Source organism: Mustela nigripes, chromosome 4 (assembly GCF_022355385.1).
Source record: "Mustela nigripes isolate SB6536 chromosome 4, MUSNIG.SB6536, whole genome shotgun sequence".
Taxonomy (NCBI): Eukaryota; Metazoa; Chordata; class Mammalia; order Carnivora; family Mustelidae; genus Mustela; species Mustela nigripes.
In genome coordinates this window covers 93,330,903-93,356,595 of record NC_081560.1, presented here as the reverse complement: position 1 = coordinate 93,356,595, position 25,693 = coordinate 93,330,903, and the positions used below count along the sequence as shown (strand labels likewise).

Genomic DNA, 25,693 nt, shown 5'->3' with positions numbered 1-25,693 from the left:
GTCTTCAGAACAAATGTGCCAGTTTACTGATCAAGTCGTCTCTAACTTCTCGGTCTCGTTAGCTCTGTTCCCATCATTATTCATTCCTTCCTTCTATACTTTATGTGTTTTCTTTGCTATGGTTACTAGCATATTGAGTTGAAGGCTCAGAAAATTTTATTTCAATCTTTCCTATTTTCCGGAAAGCGCATTTAAGGTTACGCACCGCTGTGGCCACGCAGGCCACACCCCCAGCACTAACCCCCCACGCTGGGCCGTCGGCCAATGGCAGGAGGGATGCTGGCCCCTACTGTGGTCAGTCGCCCCCACCACCGAGCACAGATGTGTCTCGTGTGCGTTGGTGCGCCAACTGTGCTTTTCATCCTTATTGACTTTAAAGTGGTCGTGATTTCCATTTTTCTTGACTCTTGAATCCAAAATTATATGGAAAGTTTTTTTGCACTTTCCAAGTGAAAAAACTCTTTCTTTTGTCTCTCAAGTACTTTCAACCCAAGAATGTGGCCAAAATCATTTCACTTTTATCAGTTCCCCATGGGTGTTGGAAAAGAATGGATATTTCCATTTGGGAAGGACAGATAGGTAGGTGACCGACAGATGGTAAACGGTACACATATGTTGTATCAGGCTTCGCTGGTATACATTTCCCACTCTTAATGTGTGTGGGTTTGTTTTATTTATTTATTTGACAGACAGAGATCACAAGCAGGCAGAGAGGCAGGCAGAGAGAGAGAGGAGGAAGCAGGCTCCCCACTGAGTAGAGAGCTGAGGTGGGGCTCGATCCCAGGACCCTGAGATCATGACCTGAGCCAAAGGCAGAGGCTTAACCCACTGAGCCACCCAGGTGCCCCTTAATGTGTTTACTTGATCTTCTGATTTCTGAAAGCCTGCACGTGTGGGTGAGGCTCCTGGACCCCAGGGTGCTGACCGCAACCCAGCTGCCCCAGACCCCCCACGCTGGCTGGCTGCCAGGCCGGCCACGCCCCCGAGACAGAGTTCCCTACAGCCCCCTCGAATCTCCCAGACTCACAGACAGGGAGCCCTCCAAGGGCAAATGCTGTCTGCATGGACCCCAGCCCTCACAGCACCTGCCACCTAGTTAATTAGGGCTGGATAACTGAGACAGCACGTGTGCATCCCCGATATCTTGATCCTCACAAATATCTGGTTGGTGTCGATCCTGCGATGGGGAGCTCAGTCCTCCAACAGTAAAATTAAAACCACGCTCCTGCAGGGAGGCAAATCCCCAAGAGACTCCCGTGAATGCAGCCTATGTGAGCACAGTCACCAGCAGGCCGCACCTGCGAAAGCAATGATGTCATGGCTTTGTCTCACCCTGACTGTCCCCCAGCAGGAATCGGGTCCACTGAGGGGGACAGGGTCCCTTTCACATCTGCTGAGGTCAAGATGTTTGTGTCCTCCCCAAACTCATGTGCTGAGTTCCTAAGTCCCAGTGTTCACAAATGGGATCGGCACCTCATGAAAGAGCTCCCTCCCCCGTCCCTCCTCCCCCATCCCCCACCCCTGAGAAGGGACAGCGTGAGGACATCTGTGACCCAGACATGGGCCCTCAGCAGACGTCTGGGTCCTCAGCAGACACCTCACAAATCTGCCAGCCGGAATCTTGGACCTTCCAGCCCTTGGAACCATGAGAATCAACTTTCTGTTGTTTACCAGCTGCGCGGGGTGTGGCGTGTGCTGCAGCCGCCCAGACGGACCCAGACGATATCCTTCTCAACAGCCCAGATGCTCGAAACAAAACATGGGGAGCCCAGAAGCTAAAGCCGAAGGAAGCGGCTTCCGCAGCCCTGGTCTACCTTCATCTCCGGTGACATACGTCCACCACATAGGGATGAGGGACCACAGTCAGGGGGCAGATGGCTGAGCCAGGCCAAGTGTGGGAATGGTCACAGAGCCCAGGCCAGCAAGGTCCCCGACTGCACGCAGCCGCACGGGGACGTAAGTTACAAACACAATGCACCTGGGAGACCCCAGAGCGTCCTGGGCAGCCCGGGGCTGGCCCCACCCAGCACCACCTCGCCCTGGCCCCTCGGCCCTGTCCACCCACAACAGGCATGCCACGCTCTCTCCTGCAGTCACGCTCCGCAAACGTGGGACTCGGAGGATCCCCCCCGCTGCTCTGTGCCCTGTCGCCCCCACAAAGCTGAGTAGAAGACACTCATTCCCCACCTCCAGCCAGAGATGATTTTTAGCGTGATGGCAGACAGAGGATGGCTCCCCATGGGAGGGAAGGGACCCAGCCATGGAGACGCAGTCATGAAGTACCAGGAGCAGGTAGCCTCTGGCAGGCCAGGTGACAGGTGGCAGAGATCCCTGGGTGTGACCGCCGCATCCCAGCAGGACAGGGTTCTGGAGAACCAGCAGCAGCCGGCTCCATTCTGCTCAGACCCTCACGGAGGAAGGTCATCGAGAGCTGGGCTGGCGAGAGGAGCAGGGCCTCTGAAGGGCATGGAACTTGCCTGCCGGTTCTCTCCAGCCTCCCCCAGAGCCCAGCCCCACTGGTGGTCCCAGCAAGGGGCACTGGAGACCACAGCCCACATCTGAAAGACCGCCCTGGAACTGGACAGAGACAGCAGCCAGCGGGAGGCCTCGGCCCACTGCTCCACCGGAGGCCTCCATGACCAGCATCAGCCCTTCCCCTGAAAACCCGCCGGGTGGTCCCAAAATGCACCCAGAAGGCCAGGCTGACAGCACCTGCCGGCATCCCTCCATCGGCCCACAGCACCCCCCACCATCCGCTGCCGCTTGAAAGCCTCAGAACTCTGACATTTTGGGGTTCTGGGGCGTCCTTCAGTGACTTTCTATCTAGAAAACCAGCGTGAGGACTTGTCAGCCCCAAGAGACAGCTTGTCTCCGAACACCCCGAAATAAACCAGGGAAGCCAGAAGCGATGACTCTTTACTCAGAGAAAGCACACACAGCACAGACAGAGCCAGCCAACGCACAGCTCACGGGACCCCAGCCCAGAGGGGCCTGACTCACAAGGAGGACTGCGCCGGGGGCACAGATGGGGGTCTCAGGCGGTGCCTGGCCGCCAGGGGACCCAGGCCTGACTCTCAGTCTGTCGGGGTTTTCCGTCCTCAGGCCGTGTGTGGGCTCCCCGCCAGGAGGGCTCAGACACAGCGCAGCAAGATCCCACAGACCCCAAGCGCACATCTAGCCGACCCCTGCCCAGATGTGAGGATGTGAGCGGGCAGGCCAGGCCAGGGAGGGCCGGGGGCGCCAGAGGGGGTGGAGCCAGCCCGGGGGTGGAGCCAGGGTCAGCGCAGGAGACGGGGTCAGGGCAAGGAGTAGGGTCAGAACAGGTAGGGTCAGTGTAGGCGGAGGGGTCAGGGCAGGAGGGGCGGGTCAGGGTAGGAGGTGGGGTCAGGGTAGGAGGTGGGGTGAGGTCAGGGGTTGGGGCCAGGGCAGGAGATGGGGTCAGGGCAGGGGTGGAGTCAGGTTGGGAGGCGGAGTCAGAGCCAGGCCGAGGGTGGGGTCAGGGCAGGAGGTGGGGTCGGGTAGGAGGTGAGAGGTGAGGTCAGGGGGTGGGGTCAGGGCAGGAGGCGGGGTCAGGGCAGGGGTGGAGTCGGGTTGGGAGGCGGAGTCAGAGCCAGGCCGGCGGTGTGGTCGGGGGGCAGGAGGCCCCACGGCGGGGCCAGGCAGGGCTCTGCGAAGGAACCACCTGGACACCCAGCCTGGGCGGCGGGCACAGCAGCAGCGATTCGGGCTCTGGTCTTGGCGCGTTTTCTTTCCCGGCCCAAGAAAGAGGAAGAGCCTAGGTGAGCAGCGTGAGTGCAACGGGCTGTAGGGCCGGGTGGCGCCTGCCCAAGACCGCCGGGTCCGGATCCGGGTCCGGGTCCGGGGCGGCTCCCCAGCCCCCAGCCCGGCCTTCCCTCTCTCCAGGTGCGGCCCCTGCGACCGCCGGGCCTCACAGCAGCTGGTCAGGGCGCTTGCTGCGCCACACCACCAGGCCAGCCATGGCCACGGTCAGCAGGACCGGCACGGCGATGAGCGGGATGAGGACCTCGTCTGGGGGGTCCTCCCAGTGCGTCCTGTCCACGGTGCAGTTGGCGAAGAACTGCCGGTGCACGCCGCTGATGAAGCCCTGCGCCAGCGGGTTGGGCCAGTAGCAGCCCACCACGTTGGTCTCCACCTCCGTGCAGTTGGTGAAGCTCTCGTAGTACCTGCAAAGGCCAAAGGCGTGACAACCGCCCCCCCCCCGCGCCCCCGTCAAGCGGGCCGTGTCCCCGGAGAGAGGGGCTGGGGCCCAGTCCTGGGTGGCTCTGGACAGTGGGGAAGGGAGTGCCCTCTCGACCCTGATAGCACGGCCCCTATGCCACATGCCGTCTCCTTCCCCAGAGGCTCCTGGGGCAAAGTGACCATCCCGCCGCCAAGCCTTTCCTCCCCTGGGCCAGAGTCGGACTCTGCTGTGCCTGAGCCGCCTCCTCCACATGCCCAACCATGCTCTGCACCGCTCTGCTGCATGCCTGCCACCAAGCCCCCTGCACCTGAAGCCCCAGGCCAGTGAGGTGACTTCTGCACACACCCTGGGCTCATCCAGCCCAGACCGCAGACCACCCATCTCAACCAAGAGCGGAGCTTCCGCGGCTGAGTTCTGTCCATGCTTCATGCCCACGACCAACTCCCTGGGAGTCCTGGGAGTCCCTGAGCTCCCAGAGCCCCCCGTCTGGGCCCAGTCTGCCCAGAGGACATATAGGGCCTGACCCCTTCTTTCAAGGCAGAGGGATGCATGACCCACAAGGCACTCATCATGAAAGATGCTCTGTGGACCCCAGGGGAGGGGTCTCCAAGGCCAAGGGCCAGCTGCCTCCTTTGCCAGGTCAGGAGAGGGCAGCCTCCGTCACACAGGACAGGCTCAAGCCCCCTCCCCCGTGGGCCTCCCTGTCCATGTCATCAACCTCTGAAGGGCACACAGCATGCCACAGATGAGGTGCCACATCTGTCCAGGAGGTGGGCTCTGGACAGTTCAAACCACTGACCGGGGCTGCAGCCACAGGCACCCAGAGTCAGCCAAACAGCCACCTCGCCCTGAGCACAACGAGCAGCCTCTGGGGGTGGGAGCCTAGACTGGCGACACGCGCCAGGGGGCACCGGCTCTATCCACGGCCCGTGCCTTCCCACACCTGGCTGAGTGCCGCCTGCAGATCAGGAACAGGAGGCCCACGGGCTCCAGCCTCGGCTCACATGGGAACAAAGGCTGGGGCGAGGCAGGCCTGAGGCCCTGTGCCCCACATCCCCCTTTCTGCACTGTCCTGGGGAGCGCGGCCTGCCCTGAGCCATCAACAGGAAGGAGCTGCTTCCCGCACAGATGCTGTCTCCACCCAGCAAGGATGGGAAACGAAGGGCAGTGGGTTCCCGCAGCCAGGCCCTCTGGGTGGCCAGCCCTCCTGGCACGGTTCTAGCGCGTTGGCTGGAATGCAGGTCACACACCGGGACCCCCCCAGGTAAGGCCTACGAGGAGGAGCCCACACAGATGGATGAGAGCCAGGAGCAGAAGGGACGAGGTGAGTCACATCCAGAGCCTGGGATGTGCCCCGGTCAGGTCCACAGGAACCCCATCATCCCAGACCCACCCCTGTAACCCCGGTCTCAGTGACCTGCTACCCAGGAGAGGTCCAACCCAGCCTGTGCTTGAGGCAGCCCCCATCCCTGGAGTCTGACGAGAACCCCTGCTCTGACTCCCTTGCCTGCCAGAAGGCCCCCCACCACTCTCCCCAGGGCCGAGACTAGGCCAGATGAGGCTGGACCCAAGCGGACAAAGCCAGGAAAGGAAGCCACGCCCCCCAAAAGGCCGTGCACAACAGCGCAGACCGCCTTCCAGATTTCAGCCATGCTTCTTGGGTCCCTGAGCCTCAGTTTCCCCACCTGTAAGTGGGGTTCATAGTACCTCTCCAGGAGGATAACGGAGAGGATCAGGGAGTGCACCCACGTGTGTACCTGCACAGCGCTGAGCACAGCACCCGTCTCTTAGCATTGGCTCATGGAGGCGCATGCTGAGTGCCCAGGCCAGGTGCTTCTGGAGAATACTGGGGGCTAGCTGGGCCGACAAAGGTTGCAAAGGCCACCACTCCCCAGCAGCCTGCCATTAGCACACAGCCCCACGCCCTGCAAACTCGCCAGCCCCAGGTCGGGCTGGAGACACAACCGAGGGGTTCTTCACGAGGAAGGCACTGTATGCGTGACATCGGGGAACTCAGGTCCCAAGACTCTGTTCTCCCCAGCGTCCCCTAGTGAGCGGGGGCTTCCCCGTGTCCCCCTTGAGTGTGGCCCCCAGAGCACCCTCCCTCCAGCTCCTGGGGCACTGCACACACAGTTAAAGAAATGCAGCTCTAGCTCCAATGTCTGGGGGCTACGCAGCCCAGATGCCCCCGGTCAGGTGCCCTCTCCCACCAGGCAGTCGCTTTTCCTACTCAGCTCCTGGATTTGCTTCAAGATTTGCTTCCTGCGTTGTTGCTCTTAGGCAATACAGCATGGCACTTGGAAACCTCACTAGCAGCCACCCCTTAATGGGAGGAGGGGGTCTCCATCCTCCATCCTCAGCAAGCTGGCTGTGGGCCGAGGACAAGGGCAGTGACCTCAGACACGGATCACCGTGGGGACAGGCCCCCGGCGCTCACTGCCCCTGGGACCCCTCGGCCCGCCCGCGGCTGCCACACCTGCCCACCCGCTCTCACGCTCTGTCTCTGCCCTCTGCCTCTGACTTCATCCTCTTCTGTGGTTTGCTCACTATCTGGGGGGCGGGGAGTGGTACCACCCCTGCACCCTGAGAAAGGGCGCCAGAGAAACACGAGGCGGGAGCTCTGCGTGTCTGATGCTGTTTCCATGATGACAGATTGGCGGGGAAAAGCATTCTAGAAATCTGAAGCCCCAGCCCCCAGCCCCTCCTGGTTTCCAGGGCTGCGTGGGGCGTGTGAGGCCCCGAGTCCTCACGTGTGTCTAGCCCACTGTTGTCCCTCGGCACACATGCCTCTGCCCCTTCATGGCCGTGCTGTTGTCCGGGGACTTGGTGCCGGGCACCGGGCAAGCTCTCGGGATCTGAACCTGAGCCCTACCTGGAAATGGCCCTGAGTTTCTCCCTGCGTCTCCCTGCCCACCTTCTAGAACTCCTGCCCCCAGGTCACCCGGCCTGTGGGCGGACTCGCAGCTCAGCCTTCCTGCCTTCATCTTCCACTCCCTGTTCCACCGCCCAGGACTCTCTCTGCGCCTGCCATGCTTCTTCTCTGCCTCACGATGCCTCTGAGGCACTGAGACGGCCTGGGGTGCCCCTCTTGCTGCACAAGGACCTGCAGACGCCGGTCCCCGCCCTGCTGTCCCGCCAGAGCCTTTTATGTAACATCCCGGTTCCCCCTGGACGCTCACGACCACGACTGGGTGGGGTCAGGGCCGGCAGGGCGGCGGGTCTGGGGGAAGGGGTCGCCTGGAATTTCCCAGGCTCTGCTGGCCCCTCCGAGGGGGCCCCAGTGGCCCCAGCGGCCCCACACCACACTAAGGATGGCTCACCCAAAGGGTTCCTCCCTGGGTGCAGTGGAAGGGGCAGTCGCTGTCCCCAGGCTCCCGGCTCTGCGGCCCGGGCCTCGCTCGTGGGTATGAGAAAGTGCAGACCCTCCGTTCCAATGGCCCAGAGAACAAGCCTCAGGGACTCCCAAACCCAGGTCCCCTGCTCCCCATTTCCAATGCCTCTTCTAGGGGCTTCAGTGCCCAGTACCCCCAGCCGACAGTGGATCTGGGGGTACGGTCCACACCCATGACCCCTGCGTGGACCAGACACAGCCGCTGTGGGGGAACTGTTCCTGAATGAAACAGTGAAACTTCTGCATCTGCCGGGAATGGGCAGGGAGGGCAGGGGAGGTCAGGTGGGGCGGGGGTGAGCAGGGAGGTCAGGTGGGGCGGGGCGGGCAGGGCGGCCGTGGTGAGCAGGGCTGGGGCACTCACACGATGAACTCGGACAGGTTGCAGCGCTTCCACGCGTCCAGCGTGCGCATCATGTCGGCAAAGGCCTTCCCACAGAGCGGCAGCTTCTCCAGCATGCGTGTCTCGTTGCAGCCCCCCGCCGGGGGACACCCACCTGGAGAGGGGACAGCCGTGGGCATGACACAGCCGGGAACATGGTTTGCAAAGTGACCCTTGAGCCTCCTGCTGACGTCCCCCCACAGGCAGCTGGGGGCCCTCCCGCACAGCCCTGGCCTGGGCCAGGGAGGTGAAGCCTCTGTCGTAAAGGAGACACACGCGGCGGCGCCTCGATGGGACCCAGAGCGCAGGGACCGCCTGACACGGTGTGGGAGGGGGAAAGGTGAGGGAGAGTGGCAGGCAGAGATGCGTGTCCTGGGGGTCCGGGAAGCCGAGAGCAGGTGGGCTTCCACGTGCGGTGGGGGTGGGCAGCGAGTCCCACCCCCGAGGACGGGGCCAGGGACAGCAGAGTGGCCCCACAGCAGCACGAGTGGCGTGGGTGCCCGGAGCACACCCCCAGAAGGTCCTGAGAGTCTGCGGACCGTAGAGGACCACAGGGGCCCCAGCGGAGGCCCCCGCGGGGGGGCGACACTGCCAGCCCTGTCGAGGCCACCCCTCCATTCCAGGAGGCCCGGGACTGACGAGACGCAGGGACTCGTGTTCCAGAAGCAGGGCCAGGTCACTCCCCAGGTCTGGCGGGGGTCCCCCCCAGGTATCCCAGCAGCCCCCCCTCCCTCCAATTCTGCCCCCAACACCACCATCCGTCCACCTCCACCTTCCCCCAGCTCATTTGCCCCCTGAGCAGCTCCCACCTTCAGGACGGGCCCACCCTTCCCCCCCAGACACCCCTCTTAATCTTCCTTCTCGTGGCCTCTGCTTTGGCTCCCACCACACAATTAAAAGAAAGCCTTGTGGTGTGTGTCCTGGTATAAGCGTGAATATGGGTGTGCTCACGTGTGTATGTGTGTGCACACAGCCCTACTGTGTGCATGTGTGTGTGCACATGTGTGTGGGGGGGTGTACATGTGCGTACACATCTGTGTGTGTTCTGGCAGAGGATGTTGTGTCACAGAACAAACCACAGAGAAGGAAACAAGAGAGAGGCCCACATCCAGAACTGGGCAGACCCGGGCTCACACCCAGCATCACTGGTCACCAGTTTCCCCATCTGTAAACTAAGGGAAATGGGTCCTGCCTCACTCACAAGGGACTGTAGGGACGGGCATCAGTCATGTGCCCACAGAGGCTCCTGTCTTTCCGATGTTGTTACTGCCGGTGTTTGACTTGGGTCTGCAGCTCCCTCGCTCCCCAAACCATCAGCACCTCATTGGTATTCCGAAAAGACTTTTCAAGAGAATGAATGAATGAATGATCAGTTCCTGAGGGCAGCAACAGATATTTCACAGTCTGAGCCGCAAATATGCAGGAGAAATGCCCATCAACAAGAAATGGTGGGTTCTGACTCGCTGAGATCCTACACCACAGGCCAGGTTGTCCCCAGGGCAGACCATAGAGTGCCCTGTGGGGAGGCCTGTGCCTGGCTCAGGGAGGGGCTTGCATCCCACAGGAGGTGGCCCTGTGACCCTAAGGACACTTCTGGGAACAAAAGGGAGACAAGAATGAAGAGGGCAAAGATGTGAGGAGTTTAAAAAAAAATAAGTCCAAAAAAAGACCAAAAAAGAGAAGAGAAAAAGTTCTGATGACATGATGGGAGACATAAGCCAACAGTCAGATTGAGGGGCCCTGGCCAGCTCAGTCAGCGGAACGCGTGACTCTTGACCTCGGCGTTCGAGCCCCACAGTGGGTGCAGAGAGTACTCAAAAACACAATCTTTAAAAAAATAGATTTAAACACCCCAGTTAAGAAGCAAAGTTGTTGGGGCGCCTGGGTGGCTCAGTGGGTTAAGCCTCTGCCTTCAACTCAGGTCATGATCTCAGGGTCCTGGGATCGAGTCCCACGTTGTGCCAGGCTCTCTGCTCGGCGGGGAACCTGCTTCCTCCTCTCTCTCTCTCTGCCTGCCTCTCTGCCTAGTTGTGATCTCTCTCTCTCTCTGCCAAATAAATAAATAAAATCTTTTAAAAAAAAAGAAGAAGAAGAAGAAGCAAAATTGTTAGCTGAAATGCAAAGACAGACCCCGCCACAGGCTGTTCACAGGAACCCTGCTTTAAACAAAGAACTGAAACACGTTCCAAGTAAGAGGGGGGAAAGCACACTGCTGCTGCTCCAAAGACAGGCAGCGCGGCTGTGTGCATACCGGGCCGCGAGTGTTTCAGGGAAAGGACATCACCAGAGATGAGGGGGTCTTTCACAGTGACCAACAGTTCAGTGCACCAAGAAGACGTAACCATGCTAAACATGTACGCCCCCAATAACAGGGCATCAAAACACAGGAGGCAAAAGTGGGTAGAATCGCAAAGAACAAATGACAAATCCACAGTAACAGCTGCGGATTCCATACTCCCCTCTCCGTAATTTACAGAACAAACGAGTGGACAGAAACATCAGTGAGATTACAAAAATGAACCGTGAGGGAGCGCCGGCACAGACAGGAGGCTGGAGAGCCAGACTGCACTTTGCTTAGCTGGGGGGGGCCACCCACGGGTGTTAGGAGTGAAGGGGCAGCAGTGAGGTTGGAAAGGTGGACCCCAAGCCGGACTGAGCAAGCCTCCCAGGGCACTTTGCAACCCCCTCGCGCTCCCGCTGAACCCAGTCTCGGGAACTCCCTCGCACGTCCAGGCTGCCAGCAGCCAAGTCCCAAGCTGATGTTCCTTCAAGAGGAGCCTGGCCGTCTCCTCCACAGCGTCGGACCAATGTCCACAGAGTGGCCTGTCCTAAGTAAGCTCCCGCTCGTGGAAGCACTTAAAAAGACAGGGTCACCCCAAAGGGAAGGTCATCCACCTGCTCAGTAACACAGGGCGTGGGGGGGGGGGGGGGGCAAGCCCAAGCCACCTTGCCTGCAGAGATGCCCTCCCAGTGGTCTGTCGCACAGGCCTGAGCCGACACCCTCATGCTAATCCCATCCTCAGGTTGCCTGAGGAACGGGATCCCTGCTCCCAACCCCCCAGCTTAAATGCCCAGGGTAAAAGCAACTTTCCCACAGGCAAATGCGGAGTCAAGTGAACCAGGGTGTGCCGTGGCCCCGCCTCGCCCCACCATCCTGCCCAGATGCACTGCCCAGCTGCTGGCAGGAAGGCAGCCCTGGGTCCAGGGCCACATGGGCATGGGACCAATGACTCGGGAGCGCAGGCCCTTGGGGAGCCACATGGGGGCGGGGAAAAAATGAGGAAGCCCGCCTGTGTTCCTTTCTCCCATCACCTATTCTGAAGGCACCTCTCTCTACAGCTCCCCAACGGGCCCCCCACCAGAGGTACTAGAAGTCTACCCGCATTCTCCACACCCAGCCCTCAGTCCCATCCCTGGACCTGGCCTTGCCCTGATGGGGTCATCACAGCATCCCATCTGAGTCTCCTGAGCTCCACCCACCTCTCACAAGGGCATAAGCCACACAAATCCCGCACTGCCCCCTCCTCCTGGCTGCCACCACACCTTCTGGTGAAAACCCACCTTCGCCTAGACCGTCTACCTGATCTGACACCTGGACCTACACATCTGGACCCTCTGGACCCCTGGATTGGCAGCCCCTGGACCTGGACCCCCAAGAGCCCCGCAGCGCGCCTGAACCACCTGCTGTCAGCCCCCTAAGAGCCAGCACAGTGCTTCCTTCCTCTCATTCTCCTCCCTCTACCCCAGTCCCTCTCTCTTCTCACCCCTCCTCCTCCTTCCTGGACCAGAGTCTCCACCGGCAGTGCCAGCGCAGCAGGAGCCTGGCCAGGACTGGTGGAAAATGCTCCGTCAAGGACTGTGGGGCGGGGGTGGGGGGTGCCGTGAGGATGCTAGGCCAGTGCCACCGCTGGGTCCGCACAACGCAGGCCCCGTGGGACAAGCCAGAAGTGTCCTGGTTGGGGGGCGGGGGAGAGGCATTCTAGCACCATCTCTGCCGCACGCCCCGCTCAAGCGCTCCAAGCAAAACCCCACACCCCAGCCAGTGTTAGAACAGCAGGTAAAGACGCAGATTCCTGACAACACCAAGAAAGTGGGCGGCTGCCACAGGCTGCCAGCTACATCAGGAAGGTCTCGGGAATGAAGCTGACACACAAAACTCCGTTGGCTCTACCAGAGAAACGAAGAAAATGTGAAGAAAATGTAGCGCTGGGCTCCTTTTGTCTCAGGGACTTCCAGACTCCAGGAGATGATAAACAACCAAACAGACGCATGTCCCAGAGAAAGACCTCTTACAGGGGCATTTGGAAATGAAATACAGGAGCCTCTCATCCTTCCCCAGATGGAAATGAGGAGCAGCCACACGGGGCACTAGGCCATTGCTTCTGGAAGGCTCCACTCCTGCCCCTGAGTCTGGGCAGAGTCCTCCCACCCTGGACCTTGGTTTCTTATCTGTAAAACAACGAGGAGGGTCAGAAGACCTTCGAGGCCCCTGTCAGCCAACCACCTGTGTCACCAGGCCAGGCTAGAGTATGAACAGTCGGGGTGAGAACAGGTGAGCTCCCCACCCAGAGGTCCTGCGTGGTGGCGGGTGCCTCCGAATGGATGTCTGGAATCCACCCCAAGAAACCTGAATTCACCTTCCTTGCCTGGCCTTCCACAGTCCGGCCTCAAGGAGCCTCTGTCAGCAGCCACCTCCAGAGCTCGGCCCCACTGGTGACACATGGTGTGGGACCATGAGCAGGTCTTGCCTCTCCCTGCGTCCCACTCAGCCAGCAGTCCCTTCCCAAGGCCCTCCCTCTGGCAGGACCAGCAGCGGCTGGTGCCCCACCCGGGCCAGAGTGCCCCACCCACCAGAGGGAGACCGTGGAGCCACCAAGGGAGGACCAGATACCTCTGGTCTGCCTCTGGTCCTTCACAATCCCATGCTGGAGGCAGGCCAGGGGAGCCTCGGTCATCCTGGAAATGAGGCTAAGAGCTCCCTTCCCTTGAGGCACCCAATCTCCATTCCAGGTGCCTCGAAGGGGAGGCTTACTGAAATCCCAAGTCGGTATGCTCCCGATGTCCAGAGGCCACCACATACCCTTCCCTTCAACACAAAAATCCACCTCCTAGGCTCTGACCCTGGACAGTGAGACGAAGCCCCACTTTCTCCACGCAGACATCTCCAGGGGAAGGGTGGCCCAGAAAGCGGGAAAGCCCTTTCCCACCTCCTCGCGGATTCCAAACCAGCAAAGCCGACCACAATTTCAAACAAGGTCAACTTTGCCTCTTATAGCCCGGGACATGGGCCAGCGAGGGCAAGGCTGGCCTTCCACAGGACCCGGGGATAGTGACCCCTCCCAGAGGCCCTGAGCACCGGACCCCCAGGCCAGGGCTCCCCAGCTCCCCTCAGCAGGCTGCCCACCCAGCCTCTCCAGGGAAAGCCCTCCTCAAACACACACATGCCTCTTACTTGATCTTGGATCATCTCTTAAGTAAAATTTTTCAAAACAAGCTTTTCATTGGACCCATTCCCAATTCACAAACAAGGTATCCTCTAGAGCCCCGCTTTCTTGCTGGAGGAGGGGCCTGGGAGCGAGGCCTCAAGAAGCCGGCGCCTTCCGGGTCCTGCAAGCCCCGGGGAACACACGCGCACACACACACGGAAGGGCTGTCCTCTGAGGACAAGGACAAGTGGAAAGGACCAGCCCTCTATGGGGTCTGGATTCCTCCCACCCAAGCCCTGAGCGTGGGGTGCGCAAGAGCTCCAGGACAGGGAGCTCACTACCTAACAGGGTACTGGGAGCCGAACCTGCGCTGTCTCTGCTTGCTCGCTTGCTCGGGGTGTCGCGCTGGCAGGCCATCCCCAGCCTGCTGGCAGCGAGACCCGAGACATCGCAGCTGCGAGGAGCAGGCGCGGCCCCCGCCCGCTGGCCGGGCATATCCTGTACGAGACCCCGCGCCTCCCTTCCCAGACCCTGTCCGTCGCCTCCGGCTCCTCCGAGGACGGTGCTCAGGACCCTCCCGCGGAGGCTGGGGACGGCGCCGGGGTCAAGCCTCGCCGCTTCGGAGCCGCGCGCGCCGGGCAGGCCGGGATCCGTGCAGCACAGGAGGCACGGCCCGGCGCGGGCGCGGGAGGTCGAAGCCCGCGCGGGTCCCCGCGGCCCCGGAGGAAGTCGGGGCGCCCCGGCACGAGACCCCGCAGCCCTTACCGCAGAGCAGCAGCAGCAGCAGCAGCCGAAACTGCCGGCGCCGCCGCTCTCGCGTCTCCATGGCCGGATGGCTGCGGCGCGCGGTCGGCTCCGTCCCGGCTGGGTGAGCGGGGGGCGCAGAGGGACGCGGCCGAGGGTGGGGCGGCGGAGAGCCCGCCCCTAGACTGCGCCCTCCCCCTCGGGGACGCGCCCACCCACAGGGGACACTCCTGCTTCCAGAGCGCGCGCCTGGCCGGGACGCGCCCTCCCGGGAAGCGCCCCACCTCCCCCAGGACTCGCCCCCTAGCCCGAGCGTACACCCTCAAGACAAGACCCCCACCCCCGGTGCGAGCCCCGGCCCTCCAGTTCCGGGGTGCTGCCGGCGGCGAGCGCGCGGTTGGCAGGCCGGGGGCGGGCTGGGGGGGAGGGGCGGCCTAGGGAGCGGGAAGAAGTGGGTACGCGTGCGGGAGTGTGCCAGGAGGCGGGAAGCGGGCGGCCGAGGGCTGGGAAGGTGTCTGGGGCGGGATTGCTGTGCGGCTCTGAGCCCAAGAGAGATCGGACGGGAGGGTGTGCGGGGGCGGCACCAGCCGGAGGAGAAGTGGGGCCGCGGAGGGGTGGAGCAGGGAGGGGCCACCAGAGTGAAGCAGCTGATCCCCGAGTCCCTATTGGCCCCAGGCCCGCCAAGATACTTCACTGTGCCTCTGTATCCCTCTGCACCTGAAGGGGATGGGGGCCTGGGCAGGTAGGGCACCCTGGTGCGCACGCGCGCGCGCGCACACCACTACCTTTGCCTGGAAGCCCCAGTCCTCAGGCCCTGATCCCTGCCCTGTGACCTCTGGGAAACCTCAAAGGACAAAATCGGGGCCAGGAGAGTGACTGCGAACCGGAAAGACCTGACCGCAAGGGGCCTGAAGTGGGGGAGGGAGAGACGCGCATAGATCAGTTGCATCACCTTCAGCCCCTAGTGTGGATCCTGGTCCCAGCAGACGGCTGGTCACAGTGCCATTCCTGAGCCCCTTGGAAGGAGGAACCCTGTGTCCTCGGTACCCACAATCCAGCCTTGGGAGCCCATATTGGTCTGAGGGCTCACAGAGCCAAGCCTGGAGGGCTGGCTCCCCCCAACCCACCCACCCTCCCGGAATTGCTGTCTGCCTGTGCCCAGCCCAGAGGTAGGAGAAGGTGGACTCCCCACCTGGACAAGCCTTCAGCCTCTCTAAGTGGCAGAGGTTGGGGGTAGTAACAGCCCATGGGGTCACCCCGAAATCCAGGTGACAGTGGCAGTCACCACCACTGCTGGCCGCATGAGTTGATCTGACCCTTCCCGCATTAGTAAGGGATCGAAGCTTTCTGTGCCTTTTCTGGAAGAAGCCAGAATTATCTCAACAGAGACTTAGAGCTAATTGACATTGATCAGCCCCTTCCTGCCTGCCTTCCTCCGGAGGCGGTGGGGTGGGCAGGCACAGGAGCAGCCCAAGCCTTTGGCTCACGCAGAGGGGCCACAGGCTCAGCTCAGCTCTGTGCCAGCCACCCCCTCTCGAATGGCCTGTGCCTGCCCAGACAACGCAGGAACACAGTGCGGGCGCCACCAGCATCCCTGGAGAGTGCAGACTCGCCAGTGCCCACGGCACTCACGGGAGGGGCTTGGCCAGACTCCCAAGACCCCCTCACTCCCACTCAGAGGGACTGGTCAGACAGCAGCCAGGAGTCTGTGCTAGCCTGGGGACTGTGGCTCCGTGGGCAGTCCTTGGCAATGAACAGCCTGGCCAGGCAGGGCTGCGGAGATAATGGCCTGAGAACCCGAGGGCCTTGTACACTCCACCTTGGACCCAGCTGAAGCTGCTCCCCGACCAAGAATGCCCTCCCCTCCCGCATTCTGAGGTCCAGTCAGCCCCGCAGGCCCAGGAGCTCCTGGGGCTTCATAGACCACCCCTTCTCCCCGCTAGTGGGAGTCCCTGTGAGCTCCTCCTGCGCTCTGGCTGGGCACTGAGCAAGAGCTTGCTGGTGCAGGGGGTTCACACAGCCCACGAGAAGGGGTGAGGACAAGTCCCTGCCCTTCCCCCTCATCCTGACTCCTTCCTGTCCTGGCACCCGCTGGGCACATGGACCCCTCCCCACCCCTGTACACAGCTACCTCCCCTGCCACAAGCTTGCCACTCCTCCCCTCACAGGTCGTCGTAGACGGCCTCCACCCTGCCCAGATCCAGGCTGGCATTAGTGTTTGCAGGGACCCCTGGGTCATGGCAGAAGGACCGTTCGGGAAACTGCAATGCTGGGACAGACGAGATCGGCAGCTCTTGCTCCAGGCTGGAGCAGCTTCGTCCTGGACAAGGAGCAGCCCTGTGGGCGACCATGGGATGAGTGCCCCTCACGTTCCAGCCACTCGGACATCCGGGCTGGTGGGCACCTGGGTGGCCTGAACCCACCTTGAGCAGGACAGCCTCCCGGCAGAGCCAGGCACTCAGGCTAGTGAGAACTGGTGCGTGTCGGCGGTGTAAACTGTGGGTACACAGGTGCGGCATGCCCAGGGCCAACAGAGGAGCTGTCCCGGTGGAGGGATGAGCTCGAGAGGGGAAGGGGGGAGGGAACACACTGGACGGGCTGGGTTAGGGTCCATGCTCATGACCGGGGGTGCTGGCTAACTCGGGGCTCCCTGAGGATGATGCATGGTGAACCCACAAGCAGTCGGAGAGACAGTAGGCTGGATCCCTCCCTCCAGCTCCTCTAGCCAAGCTGGCGTGGGATCCCAGGGAGGCCCCGCAGGCCAGCCACAGCCCTCAGGACTCAGGGCAGAGAGGACAGATCAGGCCCAGGGCGGGGGCGGCCCTGATGTCTGGTTCCTTCCCTGAGTTCACAAGCTGCCACCCTAGAAGAGCCAAACATGGGGTGCCTGGGTGGCTCAGTGGGTTAAAGCCTCTGCTTTCAGCTCATGGTCCCGGGGTCATGGGATCAAGCCCCGCATGGGGCTCTCTGCTCAGCGGGGAGCCTGCTTTACCCCACCCTGCCTGCCTCTCTGCCTACTTGTGATCTCTGTCTGTCAAATAAATAAATAAAATCTTAAAAAAAAAAAAAAAAGAGCCAAACACTCTTTCCCAGGGCTATCTGCTCCCCATAGAGAGGACCCATAACTGCCCGTGGGCCAGCTGGAGCCCCAGGCCTTCTCCTCCACCTGTCCCTTCACAGAGGCACTGAGACTTGCTTCTGCTGAGCGACCAGACCCCTTTGACTCCCCTGCGGCCCGCTCACTGGGGATACCCTCCCCCATGGACGCCCCTGCAGTTCCCCTCCTCCCTTGTACCTCTGGTTGGCAGCCTGGCCCCATGCAGTTCAGGGCTCAGCCAGGCAGTCAGTGGGCACCAGAGGGAGGCTTTGCTCTAGCTCTTGGCCATCTCTGCTCCAGAAGGTGGTGTCCCAGCACCCAGCCAGCCCTCCCCAGGTCCCTGGGACTCCTGCCCTGTCCAGGGGTCCAAGCCAGGAAGGCAGTCCAGCCCCCTAGGAAGAGAATGTCATGGTCACTTGAGTTTCTCACCTCTCCAGCTGCCCTCAGCTCAGCCCAGACCCCCTTGAGGACAGCCCAATCAGGTTTTATAGGAATCTACCCCAAGCTCCCCTAGAAATGATGGGCTTTCTCCTCCTCCAAGAGGCCGAAGAGAATCTCGGGCAAGATATGGTGTCTGCCTCTCCTTTACAGCCCCCCGGGGCCGGGCCACCTCTCCATGTGGCAGGGCTCAGGTCATGATCTCTGGGTCCTGGGATGGACTCTCTGCTCAGCGGGGAGTCTGCTTCTCCCTCTCCTCTCCCTCTCTTCCTTTCCCTGCAAGCGCTCTCTCTCTCCGACAAATAAATAAATAAAATCTTGAAGTTACAGGAAATCACTGCCCTGCCTCATTTCCAGATTAAGGGTGAGGACTGAGGCCAAGGGGGCCACTCCATGCTGACATACATGGCACAGGGGGAGGGGAGTGGAGGTGGGGAGCACCAGGACGGCTAGGGCCAAGAGCAGCTCTCCTTCCCGACAGTGACAGCCCCGTGGGTCTCCCCCTGCTGCCCTGTGGCCCTGAGCAGGCAGCTTCTACAACAGGAGTGCAAGGCCATCAGTCCCCCTCCTCCAGCAGGCCTGCAGACGGATCCCTGAAAGTCCTGTCCCCTCTTTTTACTCTTCCCAGGTGTAAGACTGAGCATGTGTTCTCACAAAGGAGGGGTCTCTCCAGGCTCCTGGACCCCAGGGCAGGTCCTCTGAGGAAGGAACAGGCACGGGTGAGTATGAGTCCCCTAGGTAAGACAAGTGCCTTCCCTGAAGCTCCCGGTGGCCCCAGGCCCTGCGGAGATAGCCGGGCCCTCGAGGGTGATCCTCGATCCTAAATGGTCTTGCTCCCCTGCGAGTGGCCTGGCAGACCAGTCAAAGAACCGTCCCACTGTGTGTGCACCAGCGTAGGAGGGGCTGAAGTCCGGCAGTCTTGCTAATTCTGGGAGGTTCCCTGCAAAGCCCTGATCTGCGAGGCCACAGCAGCAGGCGGGTACATGGGTGCTTGGCTCCCTCTGCCGGCATACAGCCGGCCACTGCATCTTCTCCCTCAGTGCCCTGCGGGACCATGCAAAGGGGAGTGGGGAAGGTCCCCCAGGCTCAGGGCTGGAGACGGGGACCTGCAGCCACTTCCTAGCTGCCCCAGGACACAGGACTCAACTCTTTATGTCTTATCACGATTACTGTCATTATCATTGTTATTATAAAACGCACATAGCATTGCCATCCCCGTCCTCACCCGCTCTAAGCGCACACTTCAGGGGCATCAAGCATGTCCACACTGGGGGCAGCCACCACCACGGTCCATCCCTACAACTTTCTCCCCGGCATTGTCCCCCGCAAGGGAGACACTAGCCCCCATCCCCTGCCCCCGCCGCGCTGCTGCCCCTGTCTGCTCTCCAGCCCTGTGGATTGGACGCCTCCCAGCACCACCCAGAGCCGGAACCCTGCAGCGTGTCCTGTGCGCAGCTCCCTCCACTCAGCATGGCGGCTTCTGGGGTCAGCCACAGGGGAGCCGGTCAGGGGCTCCTGCCTCTTCGAGGCTGGGGACGGACCACGGTGCTGCTAGGCCACATTCTGTTTACTTGTTCATATGGTCACCCACTTCCCTTTTAAGTAAACAAGGCAAGTTCACCTTCCTTTGATTGCAATTTTGTAAAATCAATCAGAAATGTTTTGAGGAAAAGATGCTCCGATGTTAGCCCTGGTCATTTCTGGGTCTGGAGGGATCTGGAGGAATTCTTCTGCTCCATTCTATTTTCTCATTTTCCCTGCAGTGCCACAAGGGGCCCAGGGTGGGTTTTATGTCGTGTGTGTGTTGGGAATTTGCGGGAGCATGGGCGCATGCATGTGTGTGTGTGTGTGTGCATGTGTGATGTGTGTGGTACATGTGTGTGCCCATGTGCACGTGTGACTCCTACGGCTCGCACCAGCCTCATGGACTTGGTGAATAGAAAAGGTACACTTCGGGATGAGAAAGGGGGTCACCTGGCCACTTCCTGTGCCCTGACCAGGCGGGGGTCTCTCCAGATCCTGGGGACAAGCAGACCACGCTGCTCACAGGAAGAACATGACCAATGGAGAGAAGAGCTCCGGAACTTGGGGGGTCTGGGCTGCGATCCTCCTGGCACAGCACCCCTGTCCCTGCAGACATGTGGAGCACCATGGGATCTGCAAGGTCAGGGTGCAGAGGCAGACATTCAGGTGTGCACTCAGGGACGTGAACCGACCACCGCAGAGCCTAGTCACAAAGCCCATGGGGCGTCTGGGTGGCTCAGTGGGTTAAAGCCTCTGCCTTTGGCTCAGGTCATGATCTCAGGGTCCTGGGATCGAGCCCAGCATTGGGCTCTCTGCTCAGTGGGGAGCCTGCTTCCCTTCCTCTCTCTGCCTGCCTCTCTGCGTACTTGTGACCTCTGTCTGTCAAATAAATAAACAGAATCTTAAATAAATAAATAAATAAATAAACAGGGCCCAGATCACAGGGAAGGTGGCTCTGGGGAAGGGGTGGGCAGCCGCGGGGTACAACTCCTTGGCTCTGGCAGTCACGCAGGGGAACCTCACTGTAAGCCTTATTTCCCAGTCTCTTGGGGTCTGCATGCAGTACCAGGTGCGGAGGAAATGTGGAGGTGAACAGGGCATGCCGCTAGGACCGGTTCGCCATGCTGGTACCTTGCAGGGGCCCAAGGCAGCCCTGGGCAGGAGCTCAGGAGCCTGGGAGGAAGGACTGACCCTGCCCCGAGCAAGCGGGAGCAGGAGGAAGACAAGGGCAGCTCCTCCTCCACACAGGTCCCCCTTTGGTACCCCAGCTGCAGCCCTAAGAACCCCTCACTACCGGCGGCTGTTGATCCCAACAACTGCAACTCAGCAAACTTAAAACCCAGCTTCTCGTTGGCACACCTCCCCCCACTGCAAAGGTTTGAGGGGTGCCGTGCCCAGAACACCAGGGCATGCCCCACGATCGTGCAGAGGAGCTGGTGGCCCAGCAGGGCTGGTACAAGTGAGCTGGGACAGCCCAGAGATAGCAGAGAGACAGCGCACAGACAGCCAGAGACAGCAAGAGACAGCCCAGAGACAGCACAAAGAGAGCCAGACAGCCAGAGATAGCACAGAGACGCCCCCAGAAGTACAGAAGTAGATGCCTGGAGGAAGCAGGCCCTTGGCCTCAGCGGCGTAGCATCTGGGAATTCAGGCTGTAACAGTGCTGGGTGAGCACATGCTGGGGCCGAAGGCTGAAGGCCAGGAGACGGACTGTCCCTAGCCAGTCCGCAGGCTCCACTTGGGGAGCACAGGTGACATCCCTGGTTTTTATTTGTGTTTCCCCCATTCATAGAAGTAATACACATCATTTCAGGGAAAAACAGAACTGACACCATCTCTTACAAACTTATTTTAGAAAGAAAGAATCTCCTTCAGCTGTGCAAACTACTTTTTAATGTCTTAAACGAGATTCATGTAAAATTAAGTAACAGGGAAGATGCCAAAAGTTTTTTCACTTGATTTATTATGATCATTTACCACTTGGTAATTGTAAAACCCTTTTTTAAAGTTAGTACCTGATGATTGCAACAGAATCAAGAGATTCACAGGGTGGAAACAACACAGAGCAACAAAGTATAAAGTGGAGGAGGGGGAGGGGGAGGGGAAGAGAGGAGGGAGAGGAGGGGTAGAAGAGGCAGGAGGGGGAGGAGGGAAAGAAGGAGGTTTGGGAGGTTTGGGAAGGGAGGAGTGGGAGGGAGATGAGGAGAAGGAGAGGAGAGAGGAGAGGGAGGTACAGGAAGGGGAAAGGAGGGGGGAGGGAGAGGAGAAAGAGAAGGGAAGGGAGGAGAGGGAGAAGGGGGAGGAGAAGGGGGAGGGGAGGTGAAGGGGGAGGAGAAGGGGGAGGAGAGGAGGGGGAAGAGAAGATGTGCACTGGGCAAGTTGGCAGGGTGGTGTCTGTCCAGGTCAGCAGTCCGTCACCACCAGGATGCGGGATGCGCACGTGCCAGCCTGAGGCCATCTCTGGCTAAGCATCGCCTGACCCTCCGTGCAGCCAGGTTCCCGTTGGCCCTTTGCAGGTGGCTCTGTCTCCCAGGAAACCATGCTACCCAGGCTGGGGTTGGATTGCACTCTGTCCTGTGGATGGTTATTCCGATGCAACATTGATCTGTTGCTGTAAGAGTTTATTACATGTCTTGGCCGATCAGTGTCCTTCCCTGAGGAATGAAGTCACCGTGGCAGGCTCATGAAATGATGTTTCTTGGCCAGGAGATGCCGGGGGATACAGAAGTTCTCTCCGACGTCCCCAGCTGCGACACCTCCCTGGAGACACACTGACCTTCTGGTGCGCCCACCCCTCAGGTCTCCTTCCCTCCTGCTCAGAATTTCTACAGGGACGTCCAGCCACCACTGGGCCACCGTTTGCAGGACATGCGGGCGCTCACCGGCTCCTCACTAACCTCTCCCCCGCCAGCCTCGCCTAAATCTGAACCAGGGCGGGGCAGGACAATTTCAACAAACAATCAGTTAGGGAAGTTCTAAGGAGGTAGTTACTGTATTTGAAATTGGACACTTTGTTTCGGACCCTGACTCCTGTGTCTTCCTCTCCACGCCCGTCCCCTTGCTGCAGACAGTGCACAACACCCCTCATGGGGCCGCTGCAGGTTCAGACAGCGGGACACTCCCCACGGCCGTTGCGGGCTGCCTGGGGGGCTGTGCAGCTGGTATTGGCCTGGGTGGGAAGGGCAGCACAGACGCAGTGGTGTGAGATGCACACGACGAGGAGACTGAGGAAGACAGTCTGGCATGGGGAGCCACCCCCACCCCAGTCAGGATCGGGCAGGGCAGAGCTGACCACAGGGGAGGGAGGACAGAGAGAACAAGGGGTGGGACATGGCCACGGAGACGCCTCTCCCTTCCTCGTGGGGGATTGGGCTCCTGGCTGAACACCCATAAATATTGCATGTTTCAGGGCGCCTGGGTGGCTCAGTGTGTTAAGCCTCGGCCTTTGACTCAGGTCATGATCTCAGAGTCCTGGGATAGAGCCCCACATCGGGCTCTCTGCTCAGCGGGGAGCCTGCTTCCTCCTCTCTCTCTCTGCCTGCCTCTCTGCCTACTTGTGATCTCTGTCTGTCAAATACATAAATAAAATCTTTAAAAATATATATAATATTACATGTTTCCTGAAAAATCAAGTCAGCTTCAAACCTCCAACTCCAAAAGTGTGTAGAATGTGATCCTGCCAACGTCATGACCTGCTGAGGTGGGCCACCCAGGCCCCCAGGGAACTTACAAGGGTCTTCTGGGACCTCTGCGTGCAGACAGCAACAGAAGTGCAGAGCTGTGCGGTCCCCGGTAGGAAGGATGAGGCTGAGAGCCATGTCTGGGGAACATGCCCCGTTTGAAAGCTCGTTGAGCCCTCAAAACTGGAGGCAGGAAGAATAAGCTTTGTCCTGCATTAAAGAATAAAGGCTAGACGACATCGCCAAGGCAGCCACCAGGATGTCCCTCACTCAGGTCCCCCTTGACAAAACCAACGGGGCATCTGGCCGTGACAACAGTGGTCTCGAGGGGCTGTGGGATCCGGCCAGGACCCTGTGGAACCCCACTGTGCTCCAAGACTGATGAAAGCTGATTTGAGAAGCCAGGCCCACACCCAGGCTGCCGACGCAGGGACTGAGGGCTGCAGAGTAGGAAACCTCACCTCACCCCTGAGGACTCAGCCACTCAGCTGGTCTGTCACCAGCATCAAATACCAAGGGACCTGGAAGGAGTCTCATGCACCGCTGTGTCAGCCCAGGGCACCTCCAGCACTCCGCCTGTCACACACACACACGCACGCTCGTGTGCACACACACCGTGGCCAGCAGCCTATGCACATTCACAAGCCCCAGCAGTGGCAAGAGGGAGCTCCTGCAGATGGCTGGTGGGTGTGCCCAGAAAACCAGCCCAAAGCCGCAAGCTGGGGACAGACCCAAACGAGGTTTAGCCCCCTCAGGGAAAGAAAGGGGAAGCTGAGGGCACGTGGCTAGACATGGCAGGATAGAGGAAAAGCATACAAGCTAAAGAATTCTGCCACAGAAAGGAGCCAGGAGCCGGGAAGGGGGTGTGCCCACCAGTGCAAGAAAGCCTGAGAATCCCTAATGGAGTCAAGGGAAAGCACATCTCCCCGGGAATCAGTAGGTGAAGACTGCAAGGTATGACTGCCCCTTCCATTGTGAAGACAGTAACACAAAACTCCAAGGAACATGAAAAATCAAGGCAACATGACACCACCAAAAAAGCCCCACAATTATGGGGGTGCCTGAGTGACTTAGTCGTCAAGCATCTGCCTTGGGCTCAGGTCATGATCCCAGGGTCCTGGGATGGAGCCCTGCATGGGGCCCCCTTCCCGTTGGGAAGCCGGCTTCTCCTTCCCCCCCCCCCCCCCCCGCTTGTGTTCCCTCTCTCGCTGCGTCTCTCTCTCTGTCAGATAAATAAATAACATCTTTAAAAAAAATAAAAAGAGGCAACTTTCCCAATTTGCAATTTGCCCAGTAAGTTCAAAATACAAGTTCAAAATACAGGCATTGTGTTCAGAGCCCTGTGATAAAGTGAGCATCACAATGAAGCAGGTTAAATGAACTGTTTGGTTTCCCACTGCACATGCAAATTATGTTTATACACTGCTCCGCTCCATCAGTGTGTGATAGCGTCCTGTCTTAAAGAAACAATGTACATACCTTAATTAGAAAACACTGTATTGCTGGGGCACCTGGGAGGCTCAGGCAGTTGAGCATCTGACTCTTGATTTCAGATCAAGTCATGATGTCAGAGCCGTGGGGTCGAGCCCTGTGTCCAGCTCCAAGCTTAGCATGGAGCCTGCTTGGGATTCTTCCTGCCCCTCCCCCTCTCCCCACTCATGCATGCTCTCTCTCTCTCTCGCTCTCTCTCGCTCTCTCAAATAAATATATACATCTTTATAAAAAAGAAAAAAAAAGAATTAACATCAATCTCTCAAACTCTTCCAAAAACTTGAAAAAGAAGAGATGTTCCCAAACTTGTTTTATGAGAACAGACCCACCCTGATACCAAAGCCAGGCAAGGGGGAAAAACCTACAGACCAATATCCCTCACCAATATAGATTCATCAAAATCTCAACTAAATTTCAACAAAAATTCTCAACTAAGTACTTGCAAACCAAATTCAGCCCTATATACCCGGAGTAAGGGAGATTTCTTTCTGGGATGCAGGAACGGTTCAACATTCACCAACTGATCAATGTGATACATCACATCAATGGAATGAAGGATAAAAATTATATGGTTATCTCAATAGATGCAGAAAAAGTATTTGGCAAAGTACAGCATCCTTTCATTATAAAAGTGCTCGACAAAAAAGAAATGAACGGGAGTCAACAAAGGCCATAAAAGACGAGTCCACCGCTAGCCTCATACTCACCAATGGAAGGTTGAAAGCCTTTCCTCCAAGATCAGGGACAAGACAAAAGCACTCTCACCACTCCTTTCCGACATGGTACTGGAAGTCCTGGCCAGAGCAATTAGGTAAGAAAAAATAAATTAAATAAATTAATTAATAAAAATAAAAATAATAAAAATATAAATAAATAATTAAAATTAAAAAATTTTTTTAAAAAAGAAAATCCTAACGACTCCCTCAAAAAACTATGGGAACTAATCAATGAATTCAGTCAGGTTCCAGGATACACAGAAATTAGTTGTGTTTCCCTGAGTTTTCACTGAAGTATCTGAGAAGTAGATCAAACAAGCCCATCCACACTAGCACCACAAACAATAAATCACCGAGGAATACGTTTGCCCAAGAGGTGGAACGTTTGTGTGCTGGAAACTGTGACACTTGGATGAAAGAAAGTGAACCACACAAAGCCAACGGGAAGATACCGTCAGGGACAGATGAAGAGTGTTAAAACATCCCCAACACCGAAAGCCTGGTCCTGGGTGAGCTCAGTCCTTGCAATCTGGACGCCGGTTCGGTCCGGGTTATCACAGGAACCATGAAAGGGGGAGCCGTCCGTCCACAGGGTGCCCCCTCCCT

The 25,693-nt window shown here is 59.2% G+C and overlaps 1 protein-coding gene across 1 annotated transcript; it reads right to left on the bottom strand.

Moving 5' to 3' along the window:
- Nucleotides 1-2,899: 2,899 nt before the first annotated feature.
- Nucleotides 2,900-14,421, bottom strand: RAMP3 (receptor activity modifying protein 3). Its single transcript, XM_059397152.1, has 3 exons — nucleotides 14,163-14,421; nucleotides 7,954-8,086; nucleotides 2,900-4,184 (listed from the first exon to the last, which is right to left on the bottom strand). Exons 1-3 carry the CDS (start codon nucleotides 14,221-14,223, stop codon nucleotides 3,929-3,931), a joined length of 450 nt encoding a protein of 149 aa, XP_059253135.1. The 5' UTR covers nucleotides 14,224-14,421; the 3' UTR covers nucleotides 2,900-3,928.
- Between the last annotated feature and the right edge of the window lie 11,272 nt (nucleotides 14,422-25,693).